This window comes from Notolepis coatsorum (assembly GCF_963971535.1).
Source record: "Notolepis coatsorum genome assembly, chromosome: 1".
NCBI classification, from domain to species: domain Eukaryota; kingdom Metazoa; phylum Chordata; class Actinopteri; order Aulopiformes; family Paralepididae; genus Notolepis; species Notolepis coatsorum.
Window position 1 is genome coordinate 85,123,618 of NC_140165.1, and position 22,198 is coordinate 85,145,815.

The window sequence follows — 22,198 nt, forward strand, 5'->3', positions numbered from 1 at the left end:
AGACACTATAGCTACACTATTTGGTGATATGATTTCAGTTGACTATTGACTATGTCAGGGTTAGAAAAAAAAATGTCAAGGGCTTTTTTTGCCCCCCTTAATTGATTGATTGATGGGGCTTTTTTTGTATTTCGGGGGCACTGAATTTTTATGATGAAAATGGTTATTAAACATCCTTACATCCACATTTTTTTACAGTCTTCATCCCGCGGACAAAAAGAGCCACACAAGCTCCTTGAACACTAGCCGTGTTTGCAGCCGGAGTCTCACGACAAGCTTTGCAATAAATTATATGTTGACTGACCGGTAGCATCCTCCTCAACCCCTACCCAGTCTAATCCCCACGACTCCATCGTACTCTGCTTTAAAAAAAAAAAAAAAAAAAATTGAGGACCTGGGGAATCTGCTTCTCAGACTCTTTTTCCTTCGTGTTTTTATAGTTTGATAAAAAAACGCTCCATCTTGTCTGTCTTCAAAATGCCATCAAATGCTGGTGAGCTGCTCACCTGCTAATGTGAGAGGGTGGGGAGAGTGACGTTGACATCGGCGTCTGATCAAAACAGATTTAATAAATCACGTCTTTCACTCGTCGGTTAAATAAATAGTAATATAAATTTTTATACTATGTTTGATAACGTAATGTTAATGACATTAATAATGACTGACTTCTGACTTGAAATCAAATAGGTGTCTGTGGGCAGTCAGCCCGACATTAACAGCAGTCTGTTATAATCACATTTTTATGAGCTAACGAATTCCGTTATATTGGACATTTGTATTAATTATATCAAGCGAAGAACTGGGTCACTCTGCATTGTAGCTATACATTATCCCTTACATAATGCCGGTGCGCGGCCCGGACGATATAGATGGGTGCACCAGTATGTATGTAAGGGGCTGTGTCAACAGAGTCAACTTCAAACAGTGAAAAGTGGCAGAAACGCTCAACAGAGATGTGCTCATTAGAAGAACAAACACGGATTTTTACTGTCACAAAGCGGCGACGTCGACATTGATCTAACGTTACCTTTGACCTCCGATCTTTGTTTACCACCCGAACAACGCGACTCTCGAAACAATAACTAATGTCCAACGTGCGTTTGTTTAATATGTCAGTTAGCCGTAAGTAAGCGTAGTTACTTTTAAGTTATAGGCTTTACGTTAACTGGAGAGTAGTTGTCGGGCTGATTTAAAAGGCAATCAATATTAAAACAAAACAACCCCTCAGAATCATAGATGTATATATAAACATAATGACCTGTGTTCCTCTACTAGCGAGTCGGTGTTCCGCTAGCAGCAATACGACTTCCGGTCTTCTTTTTTTTCTTTTTCAAAATAAAAGTAATCAGTTACAAGACTGAACAACGAAAATATTAATCGAATTCCAGAATTCCACAACCTAAGCCTGCAGATAGAACACATTTACTTGTCAAATTTACATTTGATTGATGATGAAATTAAGCCAATAATTACAATTTATTAATATATTGTAGCGTCGGCTATAATTAAATACTCACCAACTCGGTTGTTGTTTCTCACTTGGTTGGTTTATTAAAAGTCTTACTTTGGTCTTAGAACAGTTGTTCGAGATGGATTTCGGTTTGCCTCGACTAGTAGACGAGAGTAGCCGAGTGAAGCCGGGGGAGGAGTTAAAAAGGCGGACACTTTCGATTTCACGAGAGCCTCTCGCCTATAGATGGGAGGCCGAGTCTGTCTAAAGTGAACTTGATTGATCCATGTTGGCAGACTACACAATTCTTTGTGTGTGATATCTAGTTATTATGTTGAGTCAAAATACGTTGTCATCCGTGTTCGTAATCTTACATTTAAATTAAATGTTTGCTCATGCATATCTTTGGACACCTCTAGCTGATAAACCAATCAGGATACAGAAACGGGATTTCGGGACCCCAAAATTGTCAACAAGAACAACGGAGAATGGATCTGACTGGAACGCTAGCTAACATGAGACAGTAAATACTATTGTAATAAAACGTTCAAAACTATGTTCAATTTGTGTATTGTTTTGTTACTATATAAGATTGTATTTCGCACTGTATTAACCATAACGACGTCACAGATGAGCTTTAGATGGTTAACGTGATATTAACGTTAGATCTATCCGACGGTCCGACCTAAATACTATTGTAATAAAACGTTCAAAACTATGTTCAACTTGTGTTTTGTTTCTTACTATAAGATTGTATTTCGCAAGCCATACCGGCGTCAGGTGAGCTTGCTATCCATTAGATGGATAACGTGATATTAACGTTAGATCTAACCGACCACAATTTGATTCGAAATGTATTACATACCTCACTTTGTTGGTCTCACGAAAGTCTTTCTCTGGTCTGCATCCCCTTAACAATTGTGTGTATTGAGCTGTACTGTATTGTACCCATTCTGCAATCTGTTAACCGTTTTCAATCAATGTCAGACGTCCTCTCTATAAAAAAAAAGATTGAATTGCTCAGAATAAAAAATTATGTCCCCAATAGGACATAATAATATTAATATTATTCCCCAGTATGACACAATAAACACAGAATGAATGCTACCAAAGAGAATGCTATATGCAATTTGTGTATAAAGTGTATATTAATCCTGTAACATGAGTCAAGGTCAGATCTAGCCTGGCATAGAGAACAGAATGTTGATTTTTTGATGTTCAAGTTTCTTTATTAGTTGTCATACAGAAGTACAGAATACTTTTATATAAAATGCTTCTTTCTGTTTTGCTCCAGAGATTGTGCTAGATAAAAATAGATAAGTATAAAATAGAAGTCAAGTACGTAGACAAGTGTTCAATATATACATACAATGTACAATGCAGAGTAGAAAAGTAACTGAGTTACAATACAATATACTATACAGTACAATGCAGAAATGGGATGAGGTACAATTTACAGTAAGGTGTAATGAGGTATGGGTTGTAGTGCAAATTCTTTGCCAATAAATATAAAGTGTGTTTAGGTGTTCTAAAGTGGGTGCTGCAGTCAGTTGTTTGTTTAAAGTGAGTGTGTGCGTGTGGATGTGTGTGCTGTGAGTGCATTTGATGGTTGTTACATAGTGTTATTGTCATTTGTATGTGTGTAATGTGTAACTAGTACAGTGGAGGGGTGTCCAGTCCAGGGCCCAGAGAGTAGAGAGCTGTGTGAGTCGTCCCCGGACAGCTTATGTGAGAGGATGACCATCCTTGTTCAAAAGTTGAGCTCTTGCAGATTAGCCTGGCCCCACTTCTATCCAGAACAATATATAAGGGGACTGCACATTGTTTATTCACTGTGCTGTTTACCATGGCCTCTCATTCAATCATGATATTCATTGTTTTGGGAAATACAGGTCCTGCAGTTGCCACTCTGATAATGGTTCTTGATATAGAGCAGGGCCAGTCACCTCAAGAGCTCAATCTTTGAGCTTGCATGATTGATTACTATAGAACCCTCAGGCTAGGGTTAATTAGGCCTAGAATATATCTGTCGTGTGGTCCAGGGTTGAGCATCTGGGGAAACAGAAAAACAATCAATACATTTTGGAACATTGTTACTACAATAGATAACGTTATTCATCATATTAACAGATTGCAGAATGGGTACAGTACAGTACAGCTCAATACACACAATTGTTAAGGGGATGCAGACCAGAGAAAGACGTTTGTCTTGTTTACATCAGGGCCCCCCATTTGTAATTCATAGTGACAACAGCATCTAAAACAATATATTTATATGTATATTTATATATTGGAAGAGTATATTTATGAGACAGTATATTTTGTACATATGTAACGGTTGTGACAACGTCTTGTGACAAACAGTACTGTATTTACAAATCTGGTATGTCATAAATAGATGTAGCAGTACAACATCACAGGCAACAACACAGACCGCTATACCAGTAACACACAGCAAGAATGTGAAACAAGTTACTATTATTAGTATTGGGTTAGAGTTGTTTGATTTACACTAACGTAATGTTAGATTGCTATCTGAGAAAGTTAAAATGCTAATGTAACGTTAGTCTGTGAGCTGGCTACAACATTTTCCAATGTGTAATCGGAAGTCAAAACGGACTGCATATAAACAGCTGATGACTCATAACTTCCTATCACGTTTGAATAATGCTGTAAAGTTAAGTAAAAATGCATTTCAATAGTAATGTATATGAGTATTGAGAGCTTACCGATGCAGAGCTAAATCCAGTGTTGTCAACAGACGAGTCGCAAATTTACTTCCTAGTTTCCGGAGCTTGAGGAATGTCATTGGGAGAAATCAAGTCACCTGACGTTGTAACGCGTTTTGATTGGTTCCGCAGCAACGCCCCTTTTCACAAACGTAGGTAGTTTTTATCTTATCAACACATTAATTTTCATAAAGATATGACCCAAAAACCGTTGCCAACAAACGGAAATGTGTTATTATAGTATATTATGTAGTTCATATTACAATAACATATACTCTGTAAAACCAGATCAATCATTTCATTAACGGAAGCCTCTAGAGACCTTCGGCCCACCGTCTACTAGTCTCGCATGGCAGATACGCTTTCACGTCACCTCACCACACACACATTACACACCTGTCCAGCTCATTATAATGCGATGGCCATGTGCAAAATTAGATCAGATTCAAATGTACAGCACACCATATACTGCTATAGTGGAATATACTATTCATATACCATAATGTATACCATCTTGTTGCACGCTCCTGGCCGCACGCACACACAACACACTGCTGAATAATTCTGTTTTGCATCAATATATATGTATACTGTGTATATTGAGGCAAAACAGAATTATATATACAGTATTGAGGCAAAACAGACGACGCATGTGTGTATGTGTGTGTCTGACAGCTTGAAGTTTATCATGATGATATGATGATAACGCATAACATAATAAAGTTTTCAATCAATCAATCAATCAAACGTCTCATAACTCCCTGGCTGTCACGTGGCTGGTGACTGACAACTTTTCTGAGCCAATAGGCGCTTTGCGCGACCGTAGCAAGTCGCTTCCCAGCCGGGAGCAGCCGAGTGAGAGGTACTGTGGAGCCTCGCTCTGAAGGCTGTGCGTGGCTCGCTCCCGCGAGAGTTCTGCGCCTCGTCTCGTCAGATTTTCAGAGCAAGTCGGACAACATTCTAACCGTCATGCAACGCGTTTGGCGAGGCCGTAGTAAAACCTGCGCAGATCTGCGTCCGCCTATCCCATCTCGAACAAGCATATTAGGCTTGTTCGAGATGGATTTCGGTTTGCCTCGACTAGTAGACGAGAGTAGCCGAGTGAAGCCGGGGGAGGAGTTAAAAAGGCGGACACTGCCGATTTCACAAGAGCCTCTCGCCTAGTCTCGCATGGCAGATACGCTCTCACGTCACCACACACACATTACACACCTGTCCAGCTCATTATAATGCGATGGCCGTGTGCAAAATTAGATCAGATTCTAATGTACAGCACACCATATACTGCTATAGTGGAATATACTATTCATATATACCATAATGTATACCATCTTGTTGCGCGCTCCTGGCCGCACGCACACACAACACACTGCTAAATAATTCTGTTTTGCATCAATATATATATGTATACTGTGTATATTGAGGCAAAACAGAATTATATATACAGTATTGAGGCAAAACAGACGACGCATGTGTGTATGTGTGTGTGTGTGTGTGTGTGTGTGTGTGTGTGTGTGTCTGACAGCTTGAAGTTTATCATGATGATATGATGATAACGCATAACATAATAAAGTTTTCAATCAATCAATCAATCAAACGTCTCATAACTCCCTGGCTGTCACGTGGCTGGTGACTGACAACTTTTCTGAGCCAATAGGCGCTTTGCGCGACCATAGCAAGTCGCTTCCCAGCCGGGAGCAGCCAAGTGAGAGGTACTGTGGAGCCTCGCTCTGAAGGCTGCGCGTGGCTCGCTCCCGCGAGAGTTCCGCGCCTCGCCTCGTCAGATTTTCAGAGCAAGTCGGACAACATTCTAACCGTCATGCAACGCGCTTGGCGAGGCAGTAGTGAAACCTGCGCAGATCTGCGTCCACCTATCCCATCTCGAACAAGCCTAATGGGTGCAACACCTCTGCAGTGCATTCATAGACTGAACTGTCTCCAACAGGTCTGCCCTTGCTCCCTCCCCTCCACCAATCCCAGGCTCGCACGACCAATAGCATCACCTGCCAGCCCCGGGTTGGTAGAGAGCAAAGTGACAGCCCGGCTGACCAATGACCCCGACCTTAGGGTCGCTACAATATTAATACAAATGAAATAAATCTGTAAATTGACAACATTCCCCAGGTCTCACAATATGCCTTTATCCATATCTGTATTTATTCCATACCTCTTATTATAAACTATTATACTGAGTTCATGGTATATACTGTATATAATACTATCAAATATTATACTGGGCCCATGGTATACAATACTATAAAATATTATACTGGGTCCACGGTGTATATAATACTATGAAATATTATACTGAGTCCACTGTATACTGTACTGTATAATACTATAAAATGGCGACACCCATGTCTGCTCCCGGCTGCGTGTATATTTGCACTTCCGCATTCGGTTTGCGCGATCTGATTGGCCACTGACGTTTTTCTCAGCGCCAATCGCGTTACTCCTAACTAACTGGTTAAGCTTGGCGACTCTTTCGAAGTCGCTCTCTTTCGAAGTTGGTTAAGGTTAGGGTTAAGGTTAGGGTTAGTTGGTTAAGGTTAGGGTTAGGGTTAGTTGGTTAAGGTTAGGGTTGGTTAAGGTTAGGGTTAGGGTAACAGCCTGCTGGCGCGATTGTTAGGAGTAACGCGATTGGCGCTGAGAAAAACGTCAGTGGCCAATCAGATTGCGCAAACCGAACGCGGAAGTGCAACTCCGTTAGGGAAAATATACACGCCTCCCGGCTGCCCTTGGGGGGAAGGACGACAGCCAGGATGGGTCCAGCGCATGTGTGTGTGTCCTATGTCGCCCATCTGCGTGTATGCTTTACCCAAACAAGTTGTGTTTCCGGGTGCGAGTTTTGCGCTCTGATTGGTCAGGTCATGTGACATGTGCGCCAATCGTGGGACAGCAAGTTCTGCGCCTATTTCCGGGTCTAACAGCCTGCAAACTACCTGGCGTTCTATCGCCATGCTCTAAGACAAACGCTAACCTTAACCAACTTCGAAAGAGTGCCTAAGCTTAACCGTCGAAAGAAGGGCAGGCGTTCTATCGCCATGCTCTAAGACAAACTCTAACCTTAACCAACTTCGAAAGAGCGCCTAAGCTTAACCAGTGTAGACACTTGCGGTCCCACGATTGGGCGTATATGTCACATGACCAGAAATGACCTGGCCAATCAGAGACGCGGAAACACAACTTGGTTGGGTAAAGCATGCACGCCGCCCATCTAGCATGTGTGTGTACACTGCATGACGATGTAGCAATGTGCTACAAATAAAGACTTCTTCAAAGTACAGTTTCATCACCTTCAAAATATTATACTGAGTCCACGGTATTGATTGATTGATTGAAAACTTTATTAAACAGATTGCAGAATGGGTACAATACAGTACGGCTCAATACAACAATTGTTAAGAGGATGCACACCAGAAAAATACTTTCGTCTTGTTTACATCAGGGTCCCCCATTTTCAATTCATCAAGACATTGATGACATACATGACATACAAATATACAGTACTGTTTAAAAGAGTTCATAAAAATGGAGAGAGAAGCTATACCAGTGACAAGACAATTCACACACAACACGCGTCGTATCCTCAATGTATTGCAGCAACACACGTTTTGGAAAACATCGTTATTACAAAACATTTAGAAGGGAAGGAAAGAAGAAGTGTTTAAAGTCTGGTCGGGACTCCTACCCTGAGCGCAGGCCAAGAGAACTGCAATCAAAACGGGACACCGAAGTTGAACACAGCATCTCCTGTGTTGGCGACGAGGGTAACGTCGCTGCGCCACCCAGCCGCTACGTTTCTCCATGTTGACGCAGTCCTCGCTGGCAGGGCTCCCGGTGTAGGTTCGACTAACATCCTCTGTCAAAGATGACGTCGTAGTCAGAGTGTTTTAAGGCATGTTATAGTCACAGTATCGTTTCAACTGTGTAGCATTTAAGCTAACAGCCGTCCGACTGATAGCAACAAGCTAACGTTTACTAGCCTGGTAAACACAGCGAGCTAGCACCGCAGCTAACAGCTGACTGGCTAACACAGTAGGCCACAACTAGCACGCCAGCTAAGCAGCTATCACCTGAACTGTACACAACGACATAACAAGCCACACTTCAGACAGGCCGCTGTCCAAGTCCCTCCCCCATCCTAAGAGGGGAAAAGAAAAAGAATGTCAAACACAGTTTTCAACGGTGATCCAGACATACAGCGGGGCCAGCACAATTCCCATTTCGGTCTGCAGCCGACTTTGAGCATGGAACTCCCGATAAAAAAGATCCTATGCCCACATTTCCTCGTTTAGGGTGTACTTTCATTTTTATGTGAAAGATGGGGCCTGCACGGGACAGAGAAGCATCCGCTCGAGAATCCTGGGATCACCAGGTCCTGGTCGCGGCCCACTAGATTGACCATCATGGGCGTCAGACCAAGATCCTCCGACCGCCGTTTAAGCCGAGCAGAGGACCCCAGTCTGGAGTCGGCGTTTCGTAAAATTGTCAGCTAACCCCCACAGCATCAACAACAACCAGAGCTCGCAAGCAAAACAGTACGTACCCCACCCTGGAATACAACCGCTTCTCACAACAGTCGGTGCTTCCCACAGTCCAGCTGTATGGCCGGAGGGCCAAACCCATCCAGCCGCAGCAAGGAGGACTGTAGATGGGGAGCATGTCCGCGGCGTGAGCTCCTAATACGAAAAAGCCGTTGAAGGTCAGAATGATCATCATCTTCCAGACACTCCAGTGACGAAGACAATATCGCCGTATTTTCTCGAAAATAGTGAGAGAGAAAATAAAGATATAATGTCAACGTATCTCCTTGTTCTTCTGTTTTCCTTTCTCCAGCTAATACTTTCTTCCTCGTCAAGTGGTGGTATACAGGCACTATATTGTGGATGAAATTTGAGAAGGAGATGAGTGTGTGGCCCCACCCTTGCTTATGTAGGCAGCAGATGGGGGTGTGGTCAGACGGATGTTGGTATGTAAAGGTACATTTTGAAATTTATTCAGTGCATATCCACTGAAGCGAGATATTATGCAACTGATGCTACTGATGCTGAGCGAAAGCCATAATGAAATAGAACTGTCTGACCATTGAAGCAGCAACACTGTACTTCAATGCCATCATCATGTCACACCTTACATACTGTATTACCAGCTGGACCCAGGCCTGCAAAACAACTCTAGCACCCATTCAATCTGTGTACAAACAGGCTCTGGACCAGAAGCCTATCCGTCACCACCACTGCAATATCCTTGACAAGCATGTCCTCTTGAGCTGGGACAACATCATTAACTTAACCGATGCCAGTCTGGTCTTTAAAATCCTCCATGGTCTAGCCCCACCCCCATGGTCCAGCCCCACCTCCATGGTCCAGCCCCACCTCCATGGTCTAGCCCCACCTCCATGTTCTAGCCCCACCCCCACTTTCAGATTGTTTCACTCTCAGCAGCAGGTTCACCAGAACTGTTCCGATCGGGTGATTTGGCTGTTCCACTAAGGAAAAGCCAATCAGCCCGCTCCGTGAGAGCTGCTAAGACCTGGAACTCCATACCAATTTACATCCGCAATATTGAAACATACAGATCATTCAAACACAATCTCAAACATGGTTAAGAAATAACTATACACATGTGAACACAACAGCCCTTCAGAACCATAACCCTGTCTGCTTGCTTGCCCACATGTACATGTATGATCGTATGTACCTAATATGTGGTATTATTGTTTGTATTGTCTGTACATGTCTGCTGTATATAACCTGTTCTTAATTAACTGTATGCCATATATGTTATGCTTTCTTTTTTAGCGGCTTTTTAACACCAGGCCCAGGGACTATTACAGTAGAAAATTAGCTTTGGCTAACACTGTCTCACACATTTACATTTATGTTCATTAATGTGTGCTGTCCCTGTTCAAATAAAGTTTAAAGTGAAAACTGAACTGAATACAATGTCCTCGCAAGTTTAGTAATTCATAACCACTTTGAGGGGGGGGGTGAGTGTGCGCATGTGTGAGCGCAATCACGGCCATGCAAATGTTTGTGCTCGTTCGTGTGTTTGTGTGTGTGGGCGGTCAGAACACTGACGCACAGTAGCAAAACATCCTTGTTTGAGACTTTGCATCGATCGATATTGTCCACCAATTCTGTTGAGTCAGCTATAGACCAGCAATAGAAAAGGGTCGGGGGAGAGAGATACCTATAGGAACATGAACAGTCAAAGCTATTCCTGTGGTTGTTTCATACACACTAGAGAGACTTACGACAGAAATATGTGTAATGTTTTTTTTATAAACATTATAGATTTACCACAGAAATACTGTAGAGCATAGTCTATTTGTGTTTTCATATAAACATTATAGATTTACCACGGAAATACTGCAGTGATTTATTGTATTCCTGTGTTCTTTTCATATAAACATGATTTACCACGGAAATACTGCAGTGATTTATTGTATTCCTGTGTTCTTTTCATATAAACATTATAGATTTACCACATACATACTGTAGTGATTTATTGTATTCCTGTCTTTTTTCATACACATTATAGATTTACATCATAAATACTGCAGTGATTTATTGTATGCCTGTGTTTTTTCATACACATTATAGATTTACATCATAAATACTGCAGTGATGTATTGTATTTTTATGTTTTTTCATACACATTATAGATTTACCACATACTGTAGTGATTTATTGTATTCCTGTGTTTTTCATACACATTATAGATTTACCACATAAATACTGTAGTGATTTATTGTATTATGTGTTTTTTCATACACATTATATAGGCCCTAATGTAGATTTACCACATAAATACTGTAGTGATTTATTGTATTCCTATCTTTTCTTTTATATATAAAAACACTATAGATATACCACAGATTCACCATGGTACAGGAACGGAATATTATAGAAATTCCTGGTGAATCACATGTATTCTTGTGGTTTCACCATAGAAATGCTACATGTCGACTTGTTGAGGGACAGATTGCCAAACTCTGGTTATGGAGGGGGAGGCAGAGAGTGAGAATGGAGGGAGGGCAAGAGAGAGAGAGAGGAGGAGAAATTAGTGAGTGGAGTGAGAGCACAGGAGGGAGGGAGAAAGAGAGAGAAGCAGAGAGACAGGTTTCTAAACTGTTAATGAGTCATAGTTTTCTATAAGTCAGCTGTGGGGCTTCAAATTGACGGAGACGAGAGGAGAAGCAGCATTGAGCAGCAGATTCTTACAGAGAACGGAAGGAAGACAGCGAGAGAGATGGAAAGACTGACGACACTCGTCTGCCTCGGCCTGCTGCTTGTGACCTCAGCCTTGGTGAGTAATGACACAACTGAGTTGGTGCCTCAACATTATTCAAAATGTTGAAATAGTTTAATTAATGTAACCTAAAGAATCATTGACTTATGTTACAAGCTTGAATGTGGAAGTGGTATGTCTTTAAAATGTTGATTGTTATTTAAAAAAAATAATAATAATAATTCTGGTCTCTCTATGTTTGTTTGTTTTTGCGTAATGGGGGGGGGGGGGGGGTAAAAAAATTATTAAATGGGAACTGAGGTGAAATATACTTGTTGGTATTCCCAAATAAGATGCATAAATTCTATTTTATTTTATTTTCATTCAACATATTTATATTAAAGAAAATGAATTATTCAGTTTAATTTCATTATAATTACAATCGTATTCCAATCCTCCATTTGTAAAGATTTGTCCCATGTTCCACATCCCTTAATTACTGTTGTCAAATTAACTCTGTCTCTCACCAAATTCCCACAAGAAATTCAAGAAAAATTCCAAATACCAAATAATTGGTATTACATTACATCATTCCGGCCATATGATTATGCTATTCTTCATCCCAAGTAAATAATTCACTCTCAATTCAGACAGTATTTTTTGTTCTTCCCAATTGAAAAATATGATATGAATAATATAGATATTCTTGAAAATGGGGTTTGAACTAAATTCCAAATAAATTTAGTCGGGTTGGCTTTTTATTTACATTTTATTTAGCCTTTATTTAAACAGGTAAAATCACATTGAGACCGAGGTCTCATTTACAAGTGCGACATTTTCAGACAGCAGCCCATACAACACATGTAAACAGCAACAGTATACACTCACCAGTCAACACACAATAAATTACAATAACAACACAAAACATTAAGTGCCAAAGAGGGGGCGGAGAAAAAAATGCTGCCTTAAAAACAAGAGCAAAGCATAGAAGCTCTCTCCAAGACACCCAACATCAATTTAAAACTCTGTAAAAAAAAATATCACAGGAAATTCACTGTATTATTTTAGATTTGTTTATTAAGGACAATGCAAATTAATGAACATCATTTACATGAGTGTATGCATAACATCACAGCATGATAAGGACCTAAATATGCCGGGAATAGCACTAATAGGGCTAATTTCCACCCGTAGTCCTAACATAAAACAAACACAAAACGGACCACAACGTTCATTCGTAAAAACTGACATCACTGACATGACCACACTAACATGACATTCAGTCAGTACAACATCACTAACATCCCTAATGAGTATTATTTTACAGATTACCTTTGTTTTTCTACTTTCTAAAAATACAGTAAATTACCTTTTATCAAAATATGAACCATTACATAAAGGTTGTAATCTGCAAATGTATTTGATTTTACTGTAATTTGACAGTAAGTATTTGGAAACCATTGATGCCAGACATTTACCGTTTCCTTGCAGCTTTTTTTCTTACAGTGTAGGCTATAGGCTTAAATAGCAACTTATGGTGAAATGTGATTGAATTTCCAGCGCATCTGTTTATTCCTATTTAATACAACATGTGTTAATAATAGCAGCAACAAATGCTGGTTGGTTGTAGATAATAAAGATATTATCTTCTCTCTCTCTCTCTCTCTCTCTCTCTCTCTCTCTCTCTCTCTCTCTCTCTCTCTCTCTCTCTCTCTCTCTCTCTCTCTCTCTCTCTCTCTCTCTCTCTCTCTCTCTCTCTCTCTCTCTCTTTCTCTCTCTCTCTCTCAGGGACAAATAGACCCCAGAGGGGCCCGTCCCATAGAGCACGGCTTCAAAGCTGATAAATGTGCCACTCAGAAGGAGTGGCCCTTCTGCACCACCGACGACTGGGTACAAGTCTCACCTTATTGATTCCTTTCCTTTCTCTTCCTCTTCCTATTCCTTCTACTCTCTTACTTTTTTTATTTTTTATTATTGTCTATTTTTTAAACGGAATCAAACCATAAACAAGGAGGCCTGTTGGGATGTTAAATCCTAATGTGAAAAACTGTGATTTTATATGTCTGGGCCCTCATTCATCAACGTGTGCGTAGAACATGTTCTATTTCCACACGTAAGCACAGAATGTAGAATCAGTGTACGCACAGGAAAATCGGGATTCACCACACGTGCGTACGCAGGTTCTACGCACACCTGTCATGATGAATATGACTTTGATCCTACGTTTGAGCTTGTGCACTGTTTTAAGTATTTGCATACCAGAACCGCCCCGATTAACCATATACGGTAATGGTATACCCCCATGAAATGTGGAAAAATGGACTAAGCCGAGGGAAGCGTGTTATGAGAACGGTGATGTCGGATATGATATCTATTAACCATTGCTGCCTGCCTGCAGCGCAAACACTAATAAAGACCGCGCTGGAATATGACTGCCTTTTCCCGTGTTGTTTGATTAATACCCAGGGATTAAAGTTCTCCTCAATTTTATTCCAAATCGCGATGGATCTCCCGTCAATTTTCTACCTGCTGCATCTGATTTCTAGAGGCATACTACAATCTATTTTGATGTCAGTATTGGGTAGCCTATATAAACAATAATACGAGAGCATATACAAGAACAATGAATCTCACTGCATGTATGATGTAGCCTGCCTTTCAATACATGAACTTGAATTCCATCATGTTTGTGTGCGGGACTCACAAGGCTGTTGTCACAATGGGTGGTACCGGTACAGTAATAATAACAGTCCACACAATATCACGATGGACCATGCCATAGCCTATGTTCTATTAGGACATGATCTGTGACGACAAATGTTCTAGAATTTTTGATTAAGATATCATACTCTGACAGCATGCCTATGATCAACAAAAACGCGAACTTGAATCCCATCATATACATAGTCTGTCCACTATCTGGTGTCATTGCAATGCGTTTTCTATTCTTTCTTATGCAGTAAAAAGGGGGAAGAACACTATATCGTGGGTGTTCATATGACTCTGCTTACAGCTTCGAAACTCCACTTGTTTCGTTTAACGTAAAGCCTTTTAAATATAATCAAAACGTTCCCGTGTTTCTGCGGTCTGTGCGCAAAATAATAACGAGTTGAGATACGCGGAGCGCAGTCAGTCAGTAGCCTACACCCCGTATATTCCGATAACGCTATATAAACCATGCTGCATTCATTCTGAGAGAAAGATCTATTATTCCAAATGCTATTTATAGGGTTTTGACCATAATTACACTACTGTTGCTATTTTACAATGAACTATAATGAATTACGGTTCATACAGAAGTTCTGTATGAACCGTAATGAAGTGTGCTCAGAGCTGTGCGTAGACATAAGCACAAAGTCAAGTTCATGTTGAAATTGATGAATCCCACTCTTTGCTTAGAAATGATCGTACGCACAGGGTAAGCACAAATCTGTGCGTAAGACACGTTGATGAATGAGGGCCCTGGACTTTAGGTGCTCATTTTATGCCTGTCTTTTTTCTGTTGTGACGCACAGTTTCTGTATGAAAGGTGCTATAGAAAAAAAGTTTTATTATTATTACTCTCTCTCTCTTTCTCTCTCCCTCTTTATCTCAGGCTCTGCCAAGATAGTTACTAAACCCACACATTACACCAAAACAGAAAGATATAAACTAAGTGCAATACCAAGCAGGGCTCTTTTGCCTCGAGGTCGCTGTTTGATGGCGTCACAGATTATACCTCGTACTTTTATTGGCCAGTCATACTATTAACCTACACTTTGTGGTTTTTCAGTAAAGTTGAATTTATTTTATTTGTATACCATAAAAGAGTTCGCTCTGTAGATGGACGATTTTTGGAACTTCCTTACTCATCATAAAACAGAACATAACCCTGTCCCTTTTACTCATATTACCAAAGTAGACAAGCCTTTTATGGACAAAGGTTTCAGCAAACACATCTAAAAACATATATTTACCTGTTGTCTACTGATAAGACATTGTAATGAAGACATGCTTTCATTCTCTAGTTGACTAACTGAGATCTTGATACAAAAGACAGCAGGTAAATATGTCCCCATTACAATACTTTATTTTATATTGCAGTGGTATCTGTTTGGTTATGTTTGGCTCACAGATTTAGCGAGATACATACAAGGTGCTCTCCTCTTCTCTTTCTCCTTTTTTTTTTTTTTTTTAAACTTTGACCAGTCAGCTGGTTCTTTTAGCGTTTATCGCTTTTTCTGGTCAAGCTTGACCGACAGAAACAGGTTGAATGGGGTATAGATCGGGAGTCGAACTCGTGTACCCCAGATCCGTGACGCGCACGGTTGTCCTCGACGCCGAAATAGCGTCCGAGGTACGCGGTGAGCTACTGGAGCTCCCCTTCTCTTTCTCCTTTATATCTTCCTCTCCTCTTTCCCTTTCCGCTTTCTCCTTCCTCTTTCTCCTTTATATCTTCTTCTCCTCCCTTCTTTCTCCCTCCTCTCTCCCTCTCCTCTTTCTTCCTCTTCTCTTCCTCTCCTGTTCTCTCCTCTCCATATATTTATCATTCCTCTCCTCTCTCTTTTCTCTCTCCATACTCATCTCTCCCTCTTTCCCTCCCCATCTCGAGCCACCCGAACAACTGCCTCTTTGAACTGCTGCCGTCAGGCAAGCGATACAGGAGTCTCAAGGCGAGCACAGAAAGACTCAGAAGTAGCTTCTATCCCCAGGCCATCAGGCTGCTAAACGAACAATGAATGAACACTACACAACAACAACCACCAAACACACATAGCACACACATCCACACGCACACACTCACTTTAAACAAACACACTGTAGCACCCACTACACACACTTTATAGCACACACCCACTTTAAACAAACACACTGTAGCACCCACTCCCCACACTTTATATTTATGGATGAAGGATTGCACTACAACTCGTACACCTTACTGTAAATTGTACCTAAAATTGTACCTCATCCCATTTCTGCTTTGCACTAGATAGTACTGTACACTAGTACACTGCATAGTTGTGTATTGTATATTATATGGTAACTCAGAACATTGTACATATGTCTATACCGAACAACTGTGACCTCATTTTCTTCTTCTAAATTCATGCTATATTATGTTATTATGTTATTTGATACTATCTTGTCTAGCACAGTCTCTGGAGCGTAACAGTAAGAAGCATTTTGTATGAAAGTATTCTGTACTTCTGTATGACAACTATTAAAGAACTTGAACTTGAACTTGAACATCTCTCTCTCTCTCCTGCCCTCCCTCACTCCCCCCCCATATCACCCTCCTTCCCTCCATTCCCATATCTCTCATCTCACACCTCCATCTTTCTCCCTTCATCCATCCTTCCATCTCTCTCTGTCCATCCTTCCTTCCGTCCGCTCCCTTCCCCTCTCTAGGGTCCTAAGTGCCCGTCCGGCTGTAGGATCCAGGGTCTGTTGGATAAGTATGACCACGAGATTCTGAAGAAGATTGAGAAGATCAGATCTCTGCTGGAACAGAACCAAGCCAACTACCGCTCTGCCGACCAGGTGTCCAAACAGACCTATGCCTACCTGACGGAGAAACTCACCACCGATGCAGGTGTGTGTGTGTGTGTGTGTGTGTGTGTGTGTGTGTGTGTGTGTGTGTGTGTGTGTGTGTGTGTGTGTGTGTGTGTGTGTGTGTGTGTGTGTGTGTGTGTGTGTGTGTGTGTGTGTGTGTGTGTGTGTGTGTGTGTGTGTGTGTGTGTGTGTGTGTGTGTGTGTGTGTGTGTGTGTGTGTGTGTGTGTGTGTGTGTGTGTGTGGCTTCTGTGGTAAATCATGAATGCGTAAAAACATAGGAAGGAATACTATAAATCACTGCAGTATATCTATAGTAAATCTCTATAGTGTGAAATACTACACAGGAATACTATAGGTTTTACTATAGCTCATATGGCTGGCAGCAGCAATGACAACTAAAACTGTGTTCAAGCTGTTCCACTGAAAGCCAAGGTGATTAGAAAAGAAAGGTCTGGACGTTGACAACGTTTCCTTGACAACAATGTGGAAATGGTCTTAGTCAATGTTCCAGTGGTTCTTTACTTCCTCATCAGTGACCAAACCTTCTTTATACAAGAACCTTGCTGAAAGCATCGATGACCAAACCTTCCTTATACAAGAACCTTGCTGAAAGCATCAGTGAACAAACCTTCCTTATATAAGAAAATTGCTTTAAGCATCGGTGACCAAACCTTCGTAATATAATAACCTTGCTGAAAGCATCGATGACCAAACCGTCCTTATATAATAACCTTGCTTTAAGCATCGGTGACCAAACCTTCGTCATATAAGAACCTTGCTGAAAGCATCGATGACCAAACCTTCGTTATATAAGAACCTTGCTGAAAGCATCGATGACCAAACCTTCGTTACATAGGAACCTTGCTGAACCTAGCGGGATGGTGTCAAGAGAACAGCCTCTCCCTGAACGTCAGCAAAACAAAAGAGATGATTGTGGACTTTAGGAGGTCGGGGGTCAGGGACTACAGCCCCCTCAGCATCGACGGGGCACCAGTTGAGAGAGTGAACAGTTTTAAGTACCTCGGAGTCCACATATCCGAGGACTTGACATGGACCACACACATTGACAGTGTTATCAAGAAGGCACGGCAATGCCTCTACTTCCTTCGGCGCCTAAGGAAGTTCCAAGTGAGTCAGAAAATCCTCAAGAACTTCTACTCATGCACAATAGAGAGCATCCTGACTGGCAATATCACCTCCTGGTTTGGGAATAGCACTGCACAAGACCGTAGCAGACTACAGAGAGTGGACCGTTCAGCCGAACACACAATTGGAGGGGGGCTTCCCACTCTCCAAGACATTTACAACAAGCGCTGCATGGGTAAGGCTAAGAGAATAATCAAAGACCCCAGCCACCCAAACAACTGCCTCTTTGAACTGCTGCGGTCAGGCAAGTGATACCGGAGTCTCATGGCAAGCACAGAGAGACTCAGAAGGAGCTTCTATCCCCAGGCCATCAGGATGCTCAACGAACAATAACACTATGTAACAACCATCAAATACACCCACAGCACACACATCCACATCCACACGCACACACTCACTTTAAATAAACAACACACTGTAGCACCCACTTTACCCACTTTAGACACTTAACACGCTTTATATTTATTGGTAAGGAGATTGCACATCAATCTCATACCTCATTGCACCTCACCACCACAAGGTGGCACCACAAGCTAAGCTATACCTCACCATTTCTACACTGTACTGTATATTGCTGTAACTCAGTTACCTTCTCTACTCTGCATTGCATATACTGTACATATGTATATTGAAATTTTTTGTTTTGTTTACACTTGTTTACGTACTTGAATTTCTATTTTTTACTTATATTATACTTATTTTATACTATATTTTTATTTAATCTAGCACACTCTCAGGAGCAAAACAGAAAGAAGCATTTCATGCAAAAGTATTCTGTATTTCTTTCTGTATGACAACTAATAAAGAAACTTGAAACTTGAACTTGAAAGCATCGATGACCAAACCTTCGTTATATAGGAACCTTGCTGAAAGCATGGTGACCAAACCTTCCCCATATAAGAACCTTGCTGAAAGCATGGTGACCAAACCTTCATTATATAAGAACCTTGCTGAAAGCATGGTGACCAAACCTTCCTCATATAAGAACCTTGCTGAACGTGTCTATATGAAACCCCTCTGTCACCAGGTAAAGACACATCCTACTATGACTTGGCTCAGAACCTCCGTCAACGCATCGTGGACATGAAGATAAAGATCGTTGGACAGCTGAGGACCTTGCAGGCCATGAAGGACAGAATTAAAGACCACGTCATTGATATGCACAGACTGGAGGTACGGAGACACACACACACACACACACACACACACACACACACACACACACACACACACACACACACACACACACACACACACACACACACACACACACACACACACACACACACACACACACACACACACACACACACACACACACACACACACACACACACACACACACACACACACACACACCCATTTTAATACTTTATTTGGTTCCATAAATTATATTACATAAACAGGGAATCAAATTTATCGGGGCCAAGCAGCACTGAACACTTAAGGGTACACATAGCACCTCCTTCTCCACGTGGCTAAGCTGCCAATAATAGCTGAGACAGAGCAATATTTGGCCATTTGTTTGGCTTTTCTTTTAGACATTGCAGCAATTCTCAGACCGGTCATGGTGCATTTGTATACATGGCCAAGACTTCCGAATACAAGTACACTATATCTACACCTATACCCAAGGTCAGCCATCACACACATAATCCCATCTAGGTTAACCGGGATATTAGTCAGTATTTTGCGCATTTACACAACAATTGGTTTTGATCAAGCAATCTGATTGGCTGAGACCAGTGTGTTACTTGCCACACTCATATGCAGAGCTGTCTCTATGCCTGTACATCACAGCCTGCTAAAGCCCTCTGTCTCTACGCCTGTACATCACAGCCTGCTAAAGCCCTCTGTCTCTACGCCTGTACATCACAGCCTGCTAAAGCCCTCTGTCTCTACGCCTGTACATCACAGCCTGCTAAAGACCTTTGTCTCTAAGCCTGTACATCACAGCCTGCTAAAGCCCTCTGTCTCTACGCCTGTACATCACAGCCTGCTAAAGCCCTCTGTCTCTACGCCTGTACATCCCAGCCTGCTAAAGCCCTCTGTCTCTACGCCTGTACATCACAGCCTGCTAAAGCCCTCTGTCTCTACGCCTGTACATCACAGCCTGCTAAAGCCCTCTGTCTCTACGCCTGTACATCACAGCCTGCTAAAGACCTCTGTCTCTACGCCTGTACATCACAGCCTGCTAAAGCCCTCTGTCTCTATGCCTGTACATCACAGTCTGCTAAAGCCCTCTGTCTCTACGCCTGTACATCACAGCCTGCTAAAGCCCTCTGTCTCTACGCCTGTACATCACAGCCTGCTAAAGCCCTCTGTTTCTATGCCTGTACATCACAGCCTGCTAAAGCCCTCTGTCTCAACCAAACCCAACCATACCGTACCATGCTAGACCATACCATACCATACTAGACCATGGCTAGTCCCAGCCAGGCTGAGCATAGCTAATGGAGACACAAACCCAACCATACCATACCATGCTAGACCATAGCTAGCCCCAGTCAAGGCTGAGCATAGCTAATGGAGACATGGCATTATATGAATTAATTACTATGACACACTCAGGTAGGGAACATTGATTACCTAATGTACTGCACTGTTGGTGTTGGGTAGTCAGGTAGGGAACATTGATTACCTAATGTACTGCACTGTTGGTGTTGGGTAGTCAGGTAGGGAACATTGATTACCTAATGTACTGCACTGTTGGTGTTGGGTAGTCAGGTAGGGAACAATGCTTACTGTTGGTAGTCAGGGAGGGAACAAAATAATGAATTTAAAATGTGTTGCTACAGACAGCCACCAACAACACTGTGTTGAATACAAGGGAAGAAAGAGGTGCTGGAAAATACATTATTACAATTAGATTTAGACTAGATTTCAAAAGAAATAAATCTGTTCTACAGATTCAAGGAAGTCATGAAAATATACACTGTATAAACAGGAGACATATTAGAACATGTCTTAAGCCTCTTGTCTCTGGAACTCTGTATAAACAGGGAGACATATTAGAACATGTCTTAATCCTCTTGTCTCTGGAACTCTGTATAAACAGGGAGACATTATGAGAACATGTCTTAGGCCTCTTGTCTCTGGAAGTCTGTATAAACAGGGAGACATATTAGAACATGTTTAAACAATTTCTTGTCTCTGGCAGGTGGACATTGACATCAAACTGCGCTCCTGTAAAGGCTCCTGCCAGAGCTACACAGAGTTCTCTGTGGACCAGGAGAGCTATGTGGCTCTGGACAAGCAGGTAAACAGACACTTCAGCACAAATCTATCTATCTATCTATCTATCTATCTATCTATCTATCTATCTATCTATCTATCTATCTATCTATCTATCTATCTATCTATCTATCTATCTATCTATCTATCTATCTATCTATCTATCTATCTATCTATCTATCTATCTATCTATCTATCTATCTATCTATCTATCTATCTATCTATCTATCTATCTATCTATCTATCTATCTATCTATCTATCTATCTATCTATCTATCTATCTATCTATCTATCTATCTATCTATCTATCTATCTATCTATCTATCTATCTATCTATCTATCTATCTATCTATCTATCTATCTATCTATCTATCTATCTATCTATCTATCTATCTATCTATCTATCTATCTATCTATCTATCTATCTATCTATCTATCTATCTATCTATCTATCTATCTATCTATCTATCTATCTATCTATCTATCTATCTATCTATCTATCTATCTATCTATCTATCTATCTATCTATCTATCTATCTATCTATCTATCTATCTATCTATCTATCTATCTATCTATCTATCTATCTATCTATCTATCTATCTATCTATCTATCTATCTATCTATCTATCTATCTATCTATCTATCTATCTATCTATCTATCTATCTATCTATCTATCTATCTATCTATCTATCTATCTATCTATCTATCTATCTATCTATCTATCTATCTATCTATCTATCTATCTATCTATCTATCTATCTATCTATCTATCTATCTATCTATCTATCTATCTATCTATCTATCTATCTCTATCTATCTATCTATCTATCTATCTATCTATCTATCTATCTATCTATCTATCTATCTA

General features: G+C 41.0%; 1 protein-coding gene across 1 annotated transcript in view; it reads left to right on the plus strand.

The window, feature by feature from the left end:
• Nucleotides 1-11,436: 11,436 nt before the first annotated feature.
• Nucleotides 11,437-22,198, plus strand: part of LOC311241100 (fibrinogen alpha chain-like) — a gene marked incomplete at both ends in the record, with an annotated part of 12,763 nt that continues 2,001 nt past the window's right edge. Inside the window, 5 exons of the mRNA XM_084329799.1 lie at nt 11,437-11,493; nt 13,204-13,305; nt 16,804-16,987; nt 19,122-19,267; nt 21,255-21,353. Coding sequence (XP_084185925.1) covers nt 11,437-11,493; nt 13,204-13,305; nt 16,804-16,987; nt 19,122-19,267; nt 21,255-21,353 — 588 coding nt within the window. The remainder of the gene's footprint in view (nt 11,494-13,203; nt 13,306-16,803; nt 16,988-19,121; nt 19,268-21,254; nt 21,354-22,198) is intronic.